This window comes from Narcine bancroftii, chromosome 10 (assembly GCF_036971445.1).
Source record: "Narcine bancroftii isolate sNarBan1 chromosome 10, sNarBan1.hap1, whole genome shotgun sequence".
Lineage (NCBI taxonomy): Eukaryota > Metazoa > Chordata > Chondrichthyes > Torpediniformes > Narcinidae > Narcine > Narcine bancroftii.
Window position 1 is genome coordinate 41,985,878 of NC_091478.1, and position 14,018 is coordinate 41,999,895.

General features: G+C 45.2%; 1 protein-coding gene across 2 annotated transcripts; it reads right to left on the bottom strand.

The window, feature by feature from the left end:
• Positions 1-2,785: 2,785 nt before the first annotated feature.
• On the bottom strand, positions 2,786-6,043 carry egr2b (early growth response 2b). Of its 2 annotated transcripts, none has more exons than XM_069900762.1 (2): positions 5,566-6,043; positions 2,786-5,124 (listed from the first exon to the last, which is right to left on the bottom strand). In XM_069900762.1, the coding sequence occupies exons 1-2, from the start codon at positions 5,708-5,710 to the stop codon at positions 4,046-4,048; spliced, it is 1,224 nt and encodes a 407-aa protein (XP_069756863.1). In that variant the 5' UTR covers positions 5,711-6,043; the 3' UTR covers positions 2,786-4,045. The 2 variants fall into 2 exon arrangements, with proteins under 2 accessions (XP_069756863.1, XP_069756864.1); XM_069900763.1 differs by lacking the exon at positions 5,566-6,043 and adding an exon at positions 5,381-5,460.
• Between the last annotated feature and the right edge of the window lie 7,975 nt (positions 6,044-14,018).

Genomic DNA, 14,018 nt, shown 5'->3' on the forward strand with positions numbered 1-14,018 from the left:
TTGATGTCATGATGGGACCCCCTGATCCTGAACAATTGCCTGCAAGTTACAGCCATAGAATTTAGACTGTTTAACACATGAGGATTTAAACTCACGATGCAATCACCTCATATGATAGTCTAAAAGCAAAGTGTCTCTTTACCCAGAGGCTAGTCAATCATTAAAATTCTCTACCCAAGAGATACATGGAGGCTTAGTCGCTAAGTCGGTTCATGATGGGGATCAATTAATCTCTAGGTGCAAATGGAATCAAATAAGACAAGTGTAGAAAATGTCAAGATCTTTTTGAAACATGAGTTACCCAAGGATTGATCTTTGAATGCCCATCTAATCTCCATACTGAGCCTCAGTAAAATTATCTACTTATATGAATGGTGATGCTAAACTCTATCTATTCCTTCATTGTCTGTAATTAATCAAGCTATTTGTCCCACAAGGGCCCCATTTGGAGTATTGTGTTCAGTTTTAGTCACACTTCTAAAGGAAAGAGGTTGTTGAGCTGGAGAGGGCACAGAGAAGATTTACAAGAATGTTGCCAGGACTTGGGGGAGTGCTCTGAGTAGAAATGTTCTTCATATCAGTAAGGTTGTTGGGTGTTGTGATGGGGTATTGAGCTAGGATTGGGATGACTCTGTAGATATTGGGGCATGCTGGTGTTGGCAGTGCTGGTGAGGAGACAGCATTGGGATACTAATTTGATGTCAGGGGACTGATCCGGTGTTGGCGGAATATTGGCATATGAGCTGATGTTAGGGGCAAAGCATTGAGTGATGGGTTACATGATCAGTGGGGGAAATAGTGTGTAGGGTGAGAGATGGAACCTGTATTTGTTTGTTTGTCTCCATTAAACCAGAGGCCTTTATATTAAGAATTGGGACCTAAGCAGGATCTCAAGAGGGGAAGAATTTTTCAGTAACCCCCCCCCCCACAACCACCACCACCGTTATCCACGAACATCATCTAAGCCAGTGGTTCTCAACCGTTTTCTTTCCACTCACATATCACTTTAAGTAATCCCTATGCCATTTGCGCTCTGTGATTAGTAAGGGATTGCTTAAGGTGGTATGTGAGTGGAAAGAGAAGGTTGAGAATCACTGCACTAGACCCAATTGTTACTGAAATATTTTGCTTGAGAAAAGTTGCCATTGGCCTATATCCTTTGGAGTTCTGAAACTGTGCATATAACGAGTCAGTTAGGTACCATTAAAACAATGGTTTTCAAACTTTTTCTTTCCACCACATCCCACCTTAAGCAATCCCTTACTAATCACAGAGCACTGATGGCAATGGGATTACTTAAAATGGGATGTGACTGAAAAGAAAAAGGTTGAGAATCACTGGTCTAAGACTTCTATCATTCTCCAACAGTGGCACTTCATCCATAACACCGCCTCAATTCCCTATCTCCCTATAAAAGCCTGACTCCAAACCCCTACCGATCATCACCATCACCCCCTTCCTCCAATCACTCTCCACCACCACCAACTCAGCCCGCCGCGATCACCAACTCGGAATCCTTCCTCCCGAACCACTCGTGACTCCCCCTACCGGCCGAATCTTGCGCTCCCAGCTCAAGATATTGGACTGGCTCCAGAGCTGGAGACGGGATCTCGGTCAATGCGTAATTTCATTTTGATCCCGTTCATCTTCAACGCTCAAAGAGACTATTATCTTTTGCTGCAAAAGAAAAAAAAAGTCTTTTCTCCACCTCCCCCCACAAAAAAATCTGGTAATAATTACATTTGATTGTCAGTCACTTTGGATGGATAGAACAATTTGATTGAACGTTTCGATATGAAATGAAGGATCCTGGTTGGGTTTCATGAGTCGTCTAAACACAAGAACTGGAATCGATGAGCAAACACTGGAGAAACTCATCAGGTCAGACAGCATCCATGGAGAGAAATGTCAGTCTACGTTTCACTCAAGCACTCCGACCCGAAACGTTCTTCTCCCTGGGTGGTTGGTGCCTGAGCCGGCCGAAAGCTCATATTTGTCAAATATACATGTTTATAAGAAGCCCAGAATCCTGGGGAGATATAAAGTAAAAACACAATGCCTTAAGGGGCTCAAACCCTCAATGATGGTCATGTATCGTTATCTTTGCTGGAAAAAGGACACTGTTTGACCTGCTGAGTTTCTCCAGCGTTGTGTTTTTACTTCAACCACAGTGCCTGCCGGTTTTCGTGTATTTTACTCACTCCGGCCATCGCTGCGCCGCCAGCTTCAAATACACTGCTTCATATGGAGAAGGACATTTATTGTTCAGAAACTATCCAAGGAATCTGTGACTTTCATTAAGAAGTTAAAAACCAGTTATGTACCATTTCTCAATTTTCCGGGTGTTGCATGGGAATCACATTGCCTGTTGGTGAATACATTCTCCACCTGCACACACATCTCAATGGATTGCCCCATGGGGCGCAACGAAGAGAAGTCATACATTTCGGCTGCTGCCTTGGCTCATTCGGAATGATCTAAAACCCCCGTGAATTCAAGATCCCCACTGGAGCCCATAATCTAGGGCTGACACTTGAGTCTGGCACTAAAGCAGGTTGATGTTAGAATGTGAGGGGATCATTGTCCCAGTCCTACACGCCTGGACCATTTGGATCCTTTCCCTTCCCCTTAACTTCCCCGGCTTTTTCGTGTATCTAATTCTCTTTCCAAAAGTTAATGTATTTCCACTATTCTTTAGACAGTATATTTCAGATTACAAAACTCTGATAGGAATATAAGTGAATCATTTTGATTTCAGTTTACAAAAACACACACGCAATCTACATATTTTGTAAAATTATATTTACATCAATATAACCATAAAACAATACATTTTGAGTGGACTGATCAGTCCAGTTTTCACCCAGTTAGTGGTTTTACACCAATACATTAAACCATTGACAAGGTCAACATCAGCAACATAAGAATTATTCACACTCTTTACAACCAGAGCTTTGCTACAAAATGTAAAACACTTGGAAAATATTTAGCACAAAACACGTACAAAAATATTTTCTAAAAATTTCCAAATTAATCGGCAGGAGTTGAACCGTTTCGCCAGCTTGTGAAGGTTATTGGCGATTTCATGATTGCCATGGTCAGTCTTTTAAGGCCGGATATTTACATGCAGACATATAGAATCGTCCACAATAAACAAGGCACCAAAAAAAACCTCAGCATGCAGTGTTTAAATGCGAAAGTACAAAACACCCACTTACGATTTAAACTAACGCGGGATAAAGTTACCTCTCAGTAAACTGATCAGATTTAAATTCTCTAACCCACCTCTTCACCTTTGGGCTTTCCCCACATAACTGGGAGTGAATTAAAACATGAATTGTTGCTGTACACATCGTATTAAGGACTTCAACAAAAGGAAGCCTGTTCCTGGTTATTTTTTTATATATATCAGATTAGAGAGCTTTTATATCGCTTATCATGCTTAGCTTTTTTTGTTGTTGTTGAAAATATTAGTGACCCAAAAAAGTGCCGTAGCTAGTTCCCTCAGACAGACATTCGCTGCTTTTTCCACAAAGCATCTCCTTCCCCGTCCCGATACAAGTTCATTGCAACAATACCTTCGCCGCCTCATACACTTTCCCTCTGCGATTGCTTTCTCTGTCGAAGAAATAGCTCTGGAGATAGATAGACAGATAGATAGATAGATAGATGAGCGAGACACAGAGAGAGATGGTCCCGCCGAATTGTGGATGAGGGGTCGGTGGGCAGGTGAAGGGTGATATGTGCAGTATCCTGATCGTTTTAGCCATTGAGCCAAAACCAGAAACCCTATTCTGCGAGATCATTTTTTTAAAAAGCTGAGTTAAAGAAGGGAAAATCAGAGTGTATTCCTCAACAGATCTTCAGGGGAGACAGAAGGGCTCAGGTTCTTTGAGACGTCGCTGGAGTAAGGAGCAAAAGTTAATCACCTCGCTGTCAGAAACTGGGGTGCAATCTGCCATAAATACTCTGTCTGCGCCCTTAAGGTTCTTCGACTTCGGGTACAGTAGTGTCATTCCCCCCCCACTGCGGGCGTGTTTCCCGTTTAGACTGTCCTGGGCGGACAGAGAGGCATCGGACTACTGCCGGTGCAGAGAGTTCCCACAGAGGAACTGGCCGCTCTTTCGCTGGCTAGTTTCTTCTCCTTCTGCCTCAAGTGGATCTTGGTGTGTCTCTTCCTCTCGTCGCTCCTGGCGAACTTTCTGCCACAGAAGTCGCAGGAGAATGGTTTCTCCCCGGTGTGGGTGCGGATGTGAGTGGTGAGGTGGTCGCTCCGGCTGAAGTTCCTCATACAGATTCGGCACTGGAAAGGCTTGTGGCCGGTGTGGATTCGGATGTGCCGGGTGAGTTCGTCAGAGCGGGAGAACCTCCGGTCGCAGCCCTCGGCCGGACAAGGGTAAGGTCTCTCGTGCACCGGCGTCTTGCTGGGACGGTTGGGATATTTCCTGAGCCGGATGGGCCGGAGAGGTAAATTCTGTCCTCCGTAGGCGCTGGGCAACCTGGAGCCCTCTCCTGCCGGGTTGCCCAAGATGAAGTTTCGGATTGTGGAGAGAGGTGTCAGGGGTGGAGCCATTCTGCCGGGTTCCACCGGGCAGGAGAAAGGCTTGCGCTCGGTCACCGGGTGCGGGTCTCGAGGCTGAGGCTGAAAGATGCTGCTGTAGTCCGGCAAGGTGGGGAATAAAGTGCTGTCCACCATCGGTTTTGGAGAAGGGTAAGACGGGGGAGGAGGGTAGCCGAGATTCCCGGTGGAGTTGCTGTAGAAAGAAGTCGGGTCCTGATAGATCTCGCCGCAGGTGTAAGGAGGTGGCGGCGAGTACATGGGTTCCATCTCGTTCTGACTGTGCGCCATCGTGCAGCTCAGGGAACCGGAGAGAGGGTTCGGAGAAGCCGAGGAACAGGAAGAGGACGACGAGGAAGAGGTCGATGTGGGGATCCCGAAGACCCCGGCGCTCACTATGATGCCCTCGGAACTCCAGTTGGCGCCGGCACACTGAGATTCAATTGAAAATTTCCCCGTGTAACCGACAGTCTGAGTGCGGGGAGCAGAGGCTAAGTGGTAGCTGTTGGGATACGGCAAGTCGATTGGTCTCTTGTCACTGCCCATGTCCACGTTAATGATTCCATCTGCAAAGTAAAGGACAAGAGTTGGTGCTCGGAAGAGTTGCTAATCGATTTGGACGAGCAAGGGGTGTGACTGAGATCCAGTCCGTGCGCTGAAGCGCACCTGCGAATACAGCGCTTGGAAACACCACCAGGAAACATCAAAGACACAGCAAACGAAACAAACGCCACCCTCGAAGAGGCCCCAAACATTCCCATCTACCGCATTTTAAAAACAAATCATGGCTCGTTCTGAGTTCATTACAAATAAAATCACTACCGGCGACTCGCGAAAGAATGAATGAAAGGGCAAGACTGTCTCCAGTTGGCCGCCGCGCAGCGACTCGAACGACAAGTCGGTGCCTGAAGATCGGCGCGGGGTTCGCAGCCGCCAGCTCTGCCGGGCACCGCGGGAACCACCTGACCCAAAGTCGCGCACAGGGGCTCGCTGCCAAGTCTGCTCACCTGAGGGCATCTGCTCGTAGGGTGCCATTTCCGGGTTCGGGAAGATGGTGACGGAGGGGGGCAGCGAATGGATCTCCTCCACCGGGAACATGCTGTCGGGCAGCTGGTGAAAGAGACCTCCGAGCGGCAGCGTTTTCGCCGTCATGGTTTGCCGGTTCTCGGGCTGAAGTGAAAACTTCTCTCCCCCAGTTGTCTCTCCTCTCCACCTCGTAGGTGGCAAGAGTGAAGCCGGGCTGTGTCAGTGCGGGGTTGCCCTGAACCGGAGGGAGTGAGGAAGTGCCAGGGTTCTCTCTCCACCCCGCCCCCCAACCCCCCACCACTGTTCCTAGTTTATGTTTAGTTGATGTAAATCCCTGCCACCTCTCTGCTTCAGTCTTTCTGTCTTTCTCTCTCTCTCTCGGGCTTGATTTACTATTTATCCCGAGTCACCGAATGCCCCGTGACGTAATAGACCATATATGGATGAGAGAGGAAAAGGGCTGCGACTCGGTGACGCGGTGGGCGGAAAAGGGACGGGTTGCCTGTGTCGCCTGCGCTGGACCTCCCCCCTCCCCCCCCCCACCCCCACACCTCTCCCCCCGGCCCAGGCGAGAGGAACAATCCCAAGGGAGCAGCTGAGAACCAGGGCGAAGGACCGGATGGGAACAAGCCCCGGTCCCCTCGCACCGCCTGCCCATGACTGGCTTCCGGGATGGATACCATTGAGAATTAAATGTCTTTTTTTTGGCGCGACTCGTCCCTTTCTTAAAAAAAAGCCCTGCCCCCGAGAGATTCCGGTTGCCTTTGACTGTCCATGTATGGCGAGGGGTTCCGTCGGCACGGAGAAGGCGGGATGAAGGACGCCTCCGCCCTCTCCCCATATTTGGCATGAGATTCCGGAGAATGTCACGGAAACTCTCAAGAGCCGCGCTCGCCGCTGCGAGACAAAACAGAGAGGGAAGCCGCGGAGTGGAAGAAACCGGGAGACCGCAGAGTGGCTCCGAGCCACAGTCCGCTGTGGAGAACGCGCCAGAAACGGTTCAAAGCCAGAAAACAATAAGCATCTCTCCGACTCGAAAGATCGGGACGGTCATCATTTTCTTTTCAGTTCCACAAGACCTGCTCCCTCCCCCTTTTGGTTTATAAACATTGGTTTTAAGATGCGGGGGTGGAGGCATCAGTGAAGTTTTCTCGCTTTGAGCAATTTCGATTTCACGTGTTTGTTTTCCACGCAGGGATTTTTTTTTTTTTGCCTCGCCGTTATTTCTCTCTCTTTGTTGCTTTCTCTTCAATCACCCCCTATTAAAAGGACAGCGACAGGGATTCTGCTTCCAGAACAACCCCTTGCAATAAGTTTCAGTGAGGAAGCGCATAACGATGGAGTCAGCGTGGACAACTTGCCAGAGAATCTCATGTTCCGGAAACCATTGTGTTCGAGGAACCATGAATGCACGACCCAGATTTCTCGTCCCGGCCGTTTTAAACAGAAAGAATGATGTGGAGCATCTTTCAAACCTCAATTACTACTTTCTTTTGGAACTCTTAACACTCTCTGTAGCCTCATCACGAACACACAGGCCCATCTGACTCTCTCTTAACTTGTTCCTCTCATATTATCTCACATCCAGCTATATTATGCCTCAGTTCTCTCGCTCTCTCCATCTACTCTCTTTCATCGCATTCGTTCGTTTATCGTTTCACTTTCCTCATTGGCATTCTTGTCGGTCGATCCTTTGATATCCTTTCAATCGTATGCATATATATAGTGTGTGTGTGTTGTAGGACGTGGTTGAAAATGTATGGGGGGTGTTAGTTTGGTGGGAAGTGATTGCAAGTGTGTAGGATTGTGTGTGCATTGGTCATTGTAAAACATTACAATGTTGGGAATAGGACACTTCGTTTGAATCAATATGCAGCTATCAGCGATTCCCAATCATCTCCTGTACGACTGGTCTCAGATTGCTCTAAACCCAGACACCAAAACGTTTATTTCTTTCCAATGATAGGAAGACACAGAGACACATGATTCAAATATGAAGATTGCCTGAGATTATTCAAAAACATCACCCCATTTACTGCAACCAATCTACTCTCAGAGTTGAGGGGCTGTGAATCAAAGTTCTGGACAATGTTTCCTACCCAACCTATTCTCCACTACCCTCCTTTCTTGTAACGAATTGCTCAGGCCGGAAATATCGACTATCCCTTGCGGATGCTATTTGACCTGTTGAGTTTCTCCAGCGCTTTTTGAGAACCCCAGCATCTGCAGATTACCTTGTTTACTTCAACATACTTCAGCTGCAAGCTTTGAAACTCACAATTTATTAAACAAAGATAAGATTTTGAACAAGTGATCATTCCATGATAGGGATTGAGGCTGCCACTCTCTCAAACACCCAACGCACCAGTTGAGTTACATTGTTATGGTAAAGTTGTCTCTAATTAAATACCACTCCTTTCAGGGCCCTAATTTGAACTATGTATGTTCATGGTTTCTCACACTTTATACAAACTTCACACTCTAAATTTGCTTTTTACGTTTCCTCTATTCTCAGTCACACATTCTTATTTATTATTTTTTTTTGACGGGATGGATGCATCATTCCTTGAGAAGCAAATGTTTTTTTCTCTCTCTCTCTCTCCACAGATGCTGCCTGGCCTTCTGAGTATCCCTGACATGTTCTGTTTGATTTCTCCCTTAAAAGTTAATGGTGAGGCACCTTCTTGGTGAAAGCATTCTCATAATGTCTTTTGGTCAGGAGTTGCAGTGTTTGGATGCTGCAATGATGAAGGGACAGCAATATATTTCCAAGTCAGGATGATGTGTCAGGTGCTTGAAGTACTATGTATGGAATGTACTGTCAGAATAACTAAAGGAAGTGTGGCAATGTATTTTGGAGATGGTACATACTGCAGCCATAGAATGTCAACATTGGAGGAAATTAATGCTAACATGATAGTTAATATTGAAGCAGATTGCTCTTTGAGATTGGTGTCAGGCTTTCTGAGTGGATTGGGAAAGAATTGGGATGGCAAGTGGAGGGTATTTACACTATAATTCTCTTGACCTGTTTGTATGTACTAGAAAGGGGTGTGTTTGTATTGGAAATGTTTTGGGGTGTATGTAGTGGAAAGATTTTGGGTTGTATATTGTGGAAAGATTTTGGATTGTATATTGTGGAAAGGTTTTGGGTTGTATGTAATCAAAAGGTTTTGGGTTGTATGTGGTGGAAAGGTTTTGAGGTGTATATTATGGAAAGGTTTTGGGGTGTATGTAGTGGAAAAGTTTTGGGTTTTATGAAGTGAAAAGGTTTTTGGGTATATATTGTGGAAAGGTTTTGGGGCGTATGTGGTGGAAAGGTTTTGGAGTGTATGTGGTGGAAAGGTTTTGGGTTTTATGAAGTGAAAAGGTTTTTGGGTATATATTGTGGAAAGGTTTTGGGGTATATGTAGTGGAAAGGTTTTGGAGTGTATATTATGGAAGGGTTTTGGGGTGTATGTGGTGGAAAGGTTTTGAGGTGTATATTGTGGAAAGATTTTGGATTGTATATTGTGGAGAGATTTTGGATTGTATATTGTGGAAAGGTTTTGGGTTGTATGTAATGGAAAAGTTTTGGGGAGTATGTAGTGTAAAGGTTTTGGGTTGTATGTAATCAAAAGGTTTTGGGTTGTATGTAGTGGAAAAGTTTTGGGGTGTATGTGGTGGAAAGGTTTTGAGGTGTATATTATGGAAAGGTTTTGGGGTGTATGTAGTGGAAAAGTTTTGGGTTTTATGAAGTGAAAAGGTTTTTGGGTATATATTGTGGAAAGGTTTTGGGGTGTATGTGGTGGAAAGGTTTTGGAGTGTATGTGGTGGAAAGGTTTTGGGTTTTATGAAGTGAAAAGGTTTTTGGGTATATATTGTGGAAAGGATTTGGGGTATATGTAGTGGAAAGGTTTTGGAGTGTATATTATGGAAGGGTTTTGGGGTGTATGTAATGGAAAAGTTTTGGGGAGTATGTAGTGTAAAGGTTTTGGGTTGTATGTAATCAAAAGGTTTTGGGTTGTATGTAGTGGAAAGGTTTTGGGGTGTATGTGGTGGAAAGGTTTTGAGGTGTATGTGGTGGAAAGGTTTTGAGGTGTATGTGGTGGAAAGGTTTTGGGTTTTATGAAGTGAAAAGGTTTTTAGGTATATATTGTGGAAAGGTTTTGGGGTGTATGTAGTGGAAAGGTTTTGGAGTGTATATTATGGAAAGGTTTTGGGGTGTATGTGGTGGAAAGGTTTTGAGGTGTATGTTGTGGAAAGGTTTTGAGGTGTATGCTGTGGAAAGGTTTTGAGGTGTATGTTGTGGAAAGATTTTGGGGTGTATGTTGTGGAAAGGCTTTGGGGTGTATATTGTGGAAAGGTTTTGGGGTGTATGTTGTGGAAACGTTTTGGGGTGTATATGTAGTGGATTGGCTCCCTGTCAAAAAATATTCAGCTTTTGATGTAATCCTGCAGCAGAAGTGTTCATGTGAGTCTATTTGAACTTTCAGTCAATGGTAATTCCTCCCACCCCCTTCAGTAAATGATGGTGTGTACTTGGGGCTGGTAATGCCATTGAATATTAAGAGAAGTTAGTCACTGTGGAGGAGATGGTTAGTACCTTCAAGTACCTCGGAGTCCAGATGTCAGAGGACCTCTCCTGGAGTCAGAACATCAAAGTAAGCATGAAGAAGGCATACCCGCACCTCTACCTTTGAGTCTAAGGAGGTTTGGTATGCCACTGAATACTCTATTGACCTTCTACAGGTGTACTCTGGAAAGTATATTACAGGTACTCGTATCATGGCCTGGTTTGCAAACTCAAGTGCCCAGGAATGCAGAAGGCTACAGAAAGTGTCAAACTTAGGCAAGTCCAGGACTGACATCCTGTCTATTGAAGACATCTATGTGAGACACTGCCTCAAGAAAATTGCCAAGGCCATAAAGAGTTCCCACCACCCTGGACACAATCTCTTCTCACAGCTACCTTCAGGCAGAAGATACAGAATCCTGAGGTCCAGCACCTCTAGGTTCAAAAACAGAGTTTTTGTTTACCAACAACCATCAGGCTCTTGAACGTTCCCATAATATCTTTATCATAAACTATTTTGGGGCCATCAAAAGATCTGTCTGCGCTTTAAAAACATCAGCACTATTTGCAACTGTGAATATTTATTTATCAATTCTTAAATTTACTTCTATTTTTCTGTCTCATCCCATTTTGTGGTAATTTAATTTATACCAATCTTGTTAGTGTATCTTATGTACTATTGGCTACAGCAAGTAAGAATTTTCATCCACCTGTATATGGTATTTATTATATGGTATGTATTTAAACTCTCATACTCATAGTCACAAGATTCTCCACTTTCCTGTGTTTTCACTTTCCATGGTCTCACCTTTTATTTTCTCTCCTACCTTCCTTTCATTCTTTTTTTACAGTTACCAAATTCATTTTTTTTGTCTTAAAATATTCCTTAGTCCTGTGTGCGCACACACACCCTTCAACCCATCATCTCAACACACACACACACAAACACACACCCTTCAACCATCATTCCAATGACTGGTGCCAAGTAGCCATCAATGCTAATCCTTTTTGCCAGATCTTGGTCCATAGACTATGCTGTTTCAATTCTCATCTAGTTTTTACTAAATGTTGTTAATGCCTGCCTCCACCAGGCACTGTGTTACAGATCCAACTACTTCTAGATGAAAATAAATCTTCCTTAAATCCCCTCTCCCACTTCTTATCTTACAAATTTATCAGAAATTTTCTCACCACCTACTCTGTCAATGGCCCTATAATTTTCTATATTTTAATCCAGCTTATTCCAGTTTTAGAGTCTGGAATTTCCTTGTAACTGAAACACTGATCTAATATTCTGGCGAATTTCCAGGGAAATCACATTGTTCCTACAGAGTGAGAACCAGAACTATACACAACTGTGGCCAAACTTATATCTTTGTAGTGTGAATAAAAGCTCTCGCAACTGGAAGGAGTGCAAACACTTTTATTAGTTTATAACTGAGGGTAGGGTCTCACAGTAATCTTCAGAAAGGTTCTGGGTTTAAGCGGGAAACTGGGGCTTATATGTAAGCAGAAGGGGGTGGAGCTGGGAGGCAGGGCCAGCCATCAGCACAACACACTACCAGCGAATCCCAGTTCATTGCATTCACCCTTTCCTGTAGAATTTAGGGTCTGTGAATTAAGACAGAGAACATGGGTTCAGAGGAGAAAAAAAGTATAAAAATATACAGTTATTTGCAAATTTACAGATTTAAGCATTCTGAGGGTCTGGAGATCCTCCTGGAATGCCTTAGCACTGGGGGGGTCTTGGACTCCTTGCATCTTCTGGTCCCCTTGCAAGGGAGGAGAGTCAGGTTGGGTCTCCGGCTCAAAGGTGGAGGAGGATGCACTTTCCTCCTGAACTGGATCCCCTGAGGCCCTGACTGGGGGTGGCGAGTATGAGCTCTGTTCCGGCAGGTGCCATGTCCCTGATTGAGATGGTGTCCTCACTGCTATCTGGGTATTCCACATAGGCGTACATGGGATTGACGTGGAGCAGTTTCACCTTTCCACCGGGAATTGGTCTTGGTTCTTTTCACATGCTTCCTGAGAAGTACTGGAGGTTGGGAGTGTAGTTCTAAATGCTGACCTTTTTTCAAAATTGAATAGGAGCTCGTGAGGAGTAGCGTTGGTCGCAGTACATAGTAGCGACTGGGTGGAATAGAGCGTCATAGAGGTTCCTGTCAGTGAGTCTGGAAGGCTTTTTGACTTCAGGGCCAGTTTGACAGCATTCCAGACTGTAGTGTTCTCCTTTTCAACCTGCCCATTCCCCCGGGTGTTGTAGCTAGTAGTCCTGATGGATGCGATATCCCTCGCCAGCAAGTACTGACATAGCTCGTCACTCATAAAGGATGAGCCTCGGTCACTATGAATATAGCTGGGATACCCGAACAGGGAGAAAATGGAATCTAGGGCCTTTATGAATGATGAATTGGGCATGTCTGGGCATGGACTGGCAAATGGGAAGCGAGAGTTCTCATCAATGACAGAGATGAAGAAGGTGTTCCCGTTCATGAAGGGGAAAGGTCCTTTAAAATCAACACTGAGCCATTTGAAGGGCTTGGATGACCTGATCAGGTGTGCCTTTGCAGGGCAGTAGAAGTGCAGACCTGGAAAGATCTGGTAATTTCTTTGACATATTCCATGCAGTAGGGCAGATTGTGCACCTTGACAAAATGAGCCATGCAGGTAACCCATGGATGGCAGAGCTCATTATGCAGTTGGCCGGTGTGTGCAGAGGCACACCTTCCTCTAGATAAGGCATCTGAAGGGACATTAATGGATCTTGGCCAATAGGCAATGTCATAATTGTAGGTGGAGAGTTCAATCCTCCACCTAGAAATTTTGTCATTTTTGAATTTTCCCCTCTTGACATGATCAACCATGAATGCGACAGAGCGCTGGTCAGTGAGGAGCATAAATTTCCTACCAGCCAGCTAGTGTCTCCAGTGCCTCCTGGCTTCTACAATGGCTTGAGCCTCCTTTTCCACTGATGGGTTCTGGAGTTTGTGGCCTTGTAATGGCCACAAAAAAAAATGCAACCAGTCTGTTGGCCTGGTTGAGGGTAGCAGCCAGGACTATGTTCAAGGTTTCGCTTTCCAGAGGTAGTTAAAAGCTGTTTGGGCTTCAGTTGAGAGGGGGAAATTAGTGGCTTTTAAGAGAGGGTGAACCTTATCAGCATATTGAGGGATCCACTGGGTGTAATATGAGAAAAACCCCAGGCATCTCCTCAAAACCTTTGTGGTCCTGGAGATGGGGAACATCCTATCGGGATCGGGGCCATTGATGCCATTCTCCACCATGTAGCCAAGGATAGCCAGCCATTTAGTCCTCAACACGCATTTGTTAGTTATAAGTGAGGTTCAGGGCTTTCGCTGCATGGAGAAAATTCTAGAGGTTGGCATCATGGTCTTCCAAGGTGTGGCCGCAAATGGTGACATTATTGAGGTAAGGGAAGGTAGCCCTCAACCCATACTCATCCACCATTCTGTCCATCTGCCTTTGGAAGATAGAAACCCCATTAGTGATACTGAAAGGGACCCTCCAGAATTGTTAGAGATGACCGTTAGCCTCAAATACCGAATATGGATGCTCCTCGGAATGGCTTGATAGCTGGTGATAAGCAGCTTTCAGGTCGATGGTTGAATAGACCCGATACTGCTCAATATCATTCACCAGGTCCAAAATTCGAGGGAGGGGGTATGTGTCAAGGAGTGTGTACCGATTAATAGTTCGGCTATAGCCAATTACTAGCCTGGACTTGTTATCACCTTTTACCACCACCACTTGCGCTCTCCATGGGCTGGTGCTAGGTTCAATGATACCTTCGTCAAGCAGGCATTGTGTCTCAGACTTTATAAAATCTCAGTCTGCTGTACTGTACCTCCTGCTCTTGGTAGC

Bases quoted from the DNA above. Each gene is read 5' to 3' on its own strand.
- egr2b (XM_069900762.1), bottom strand. From the start codon at position 5,710: ATGACGGCGAAAACGCTGCCGCTCGGAGGTCTCTTTCACCAGCTGCCC. The intron at 5,125-5,565 runs GTGAGCAGACTT...TTTACTTTGCAG, and splicing joins CTACGAGCAGATGCCCTCAG to ATGGAATCATTAACGTGGAC.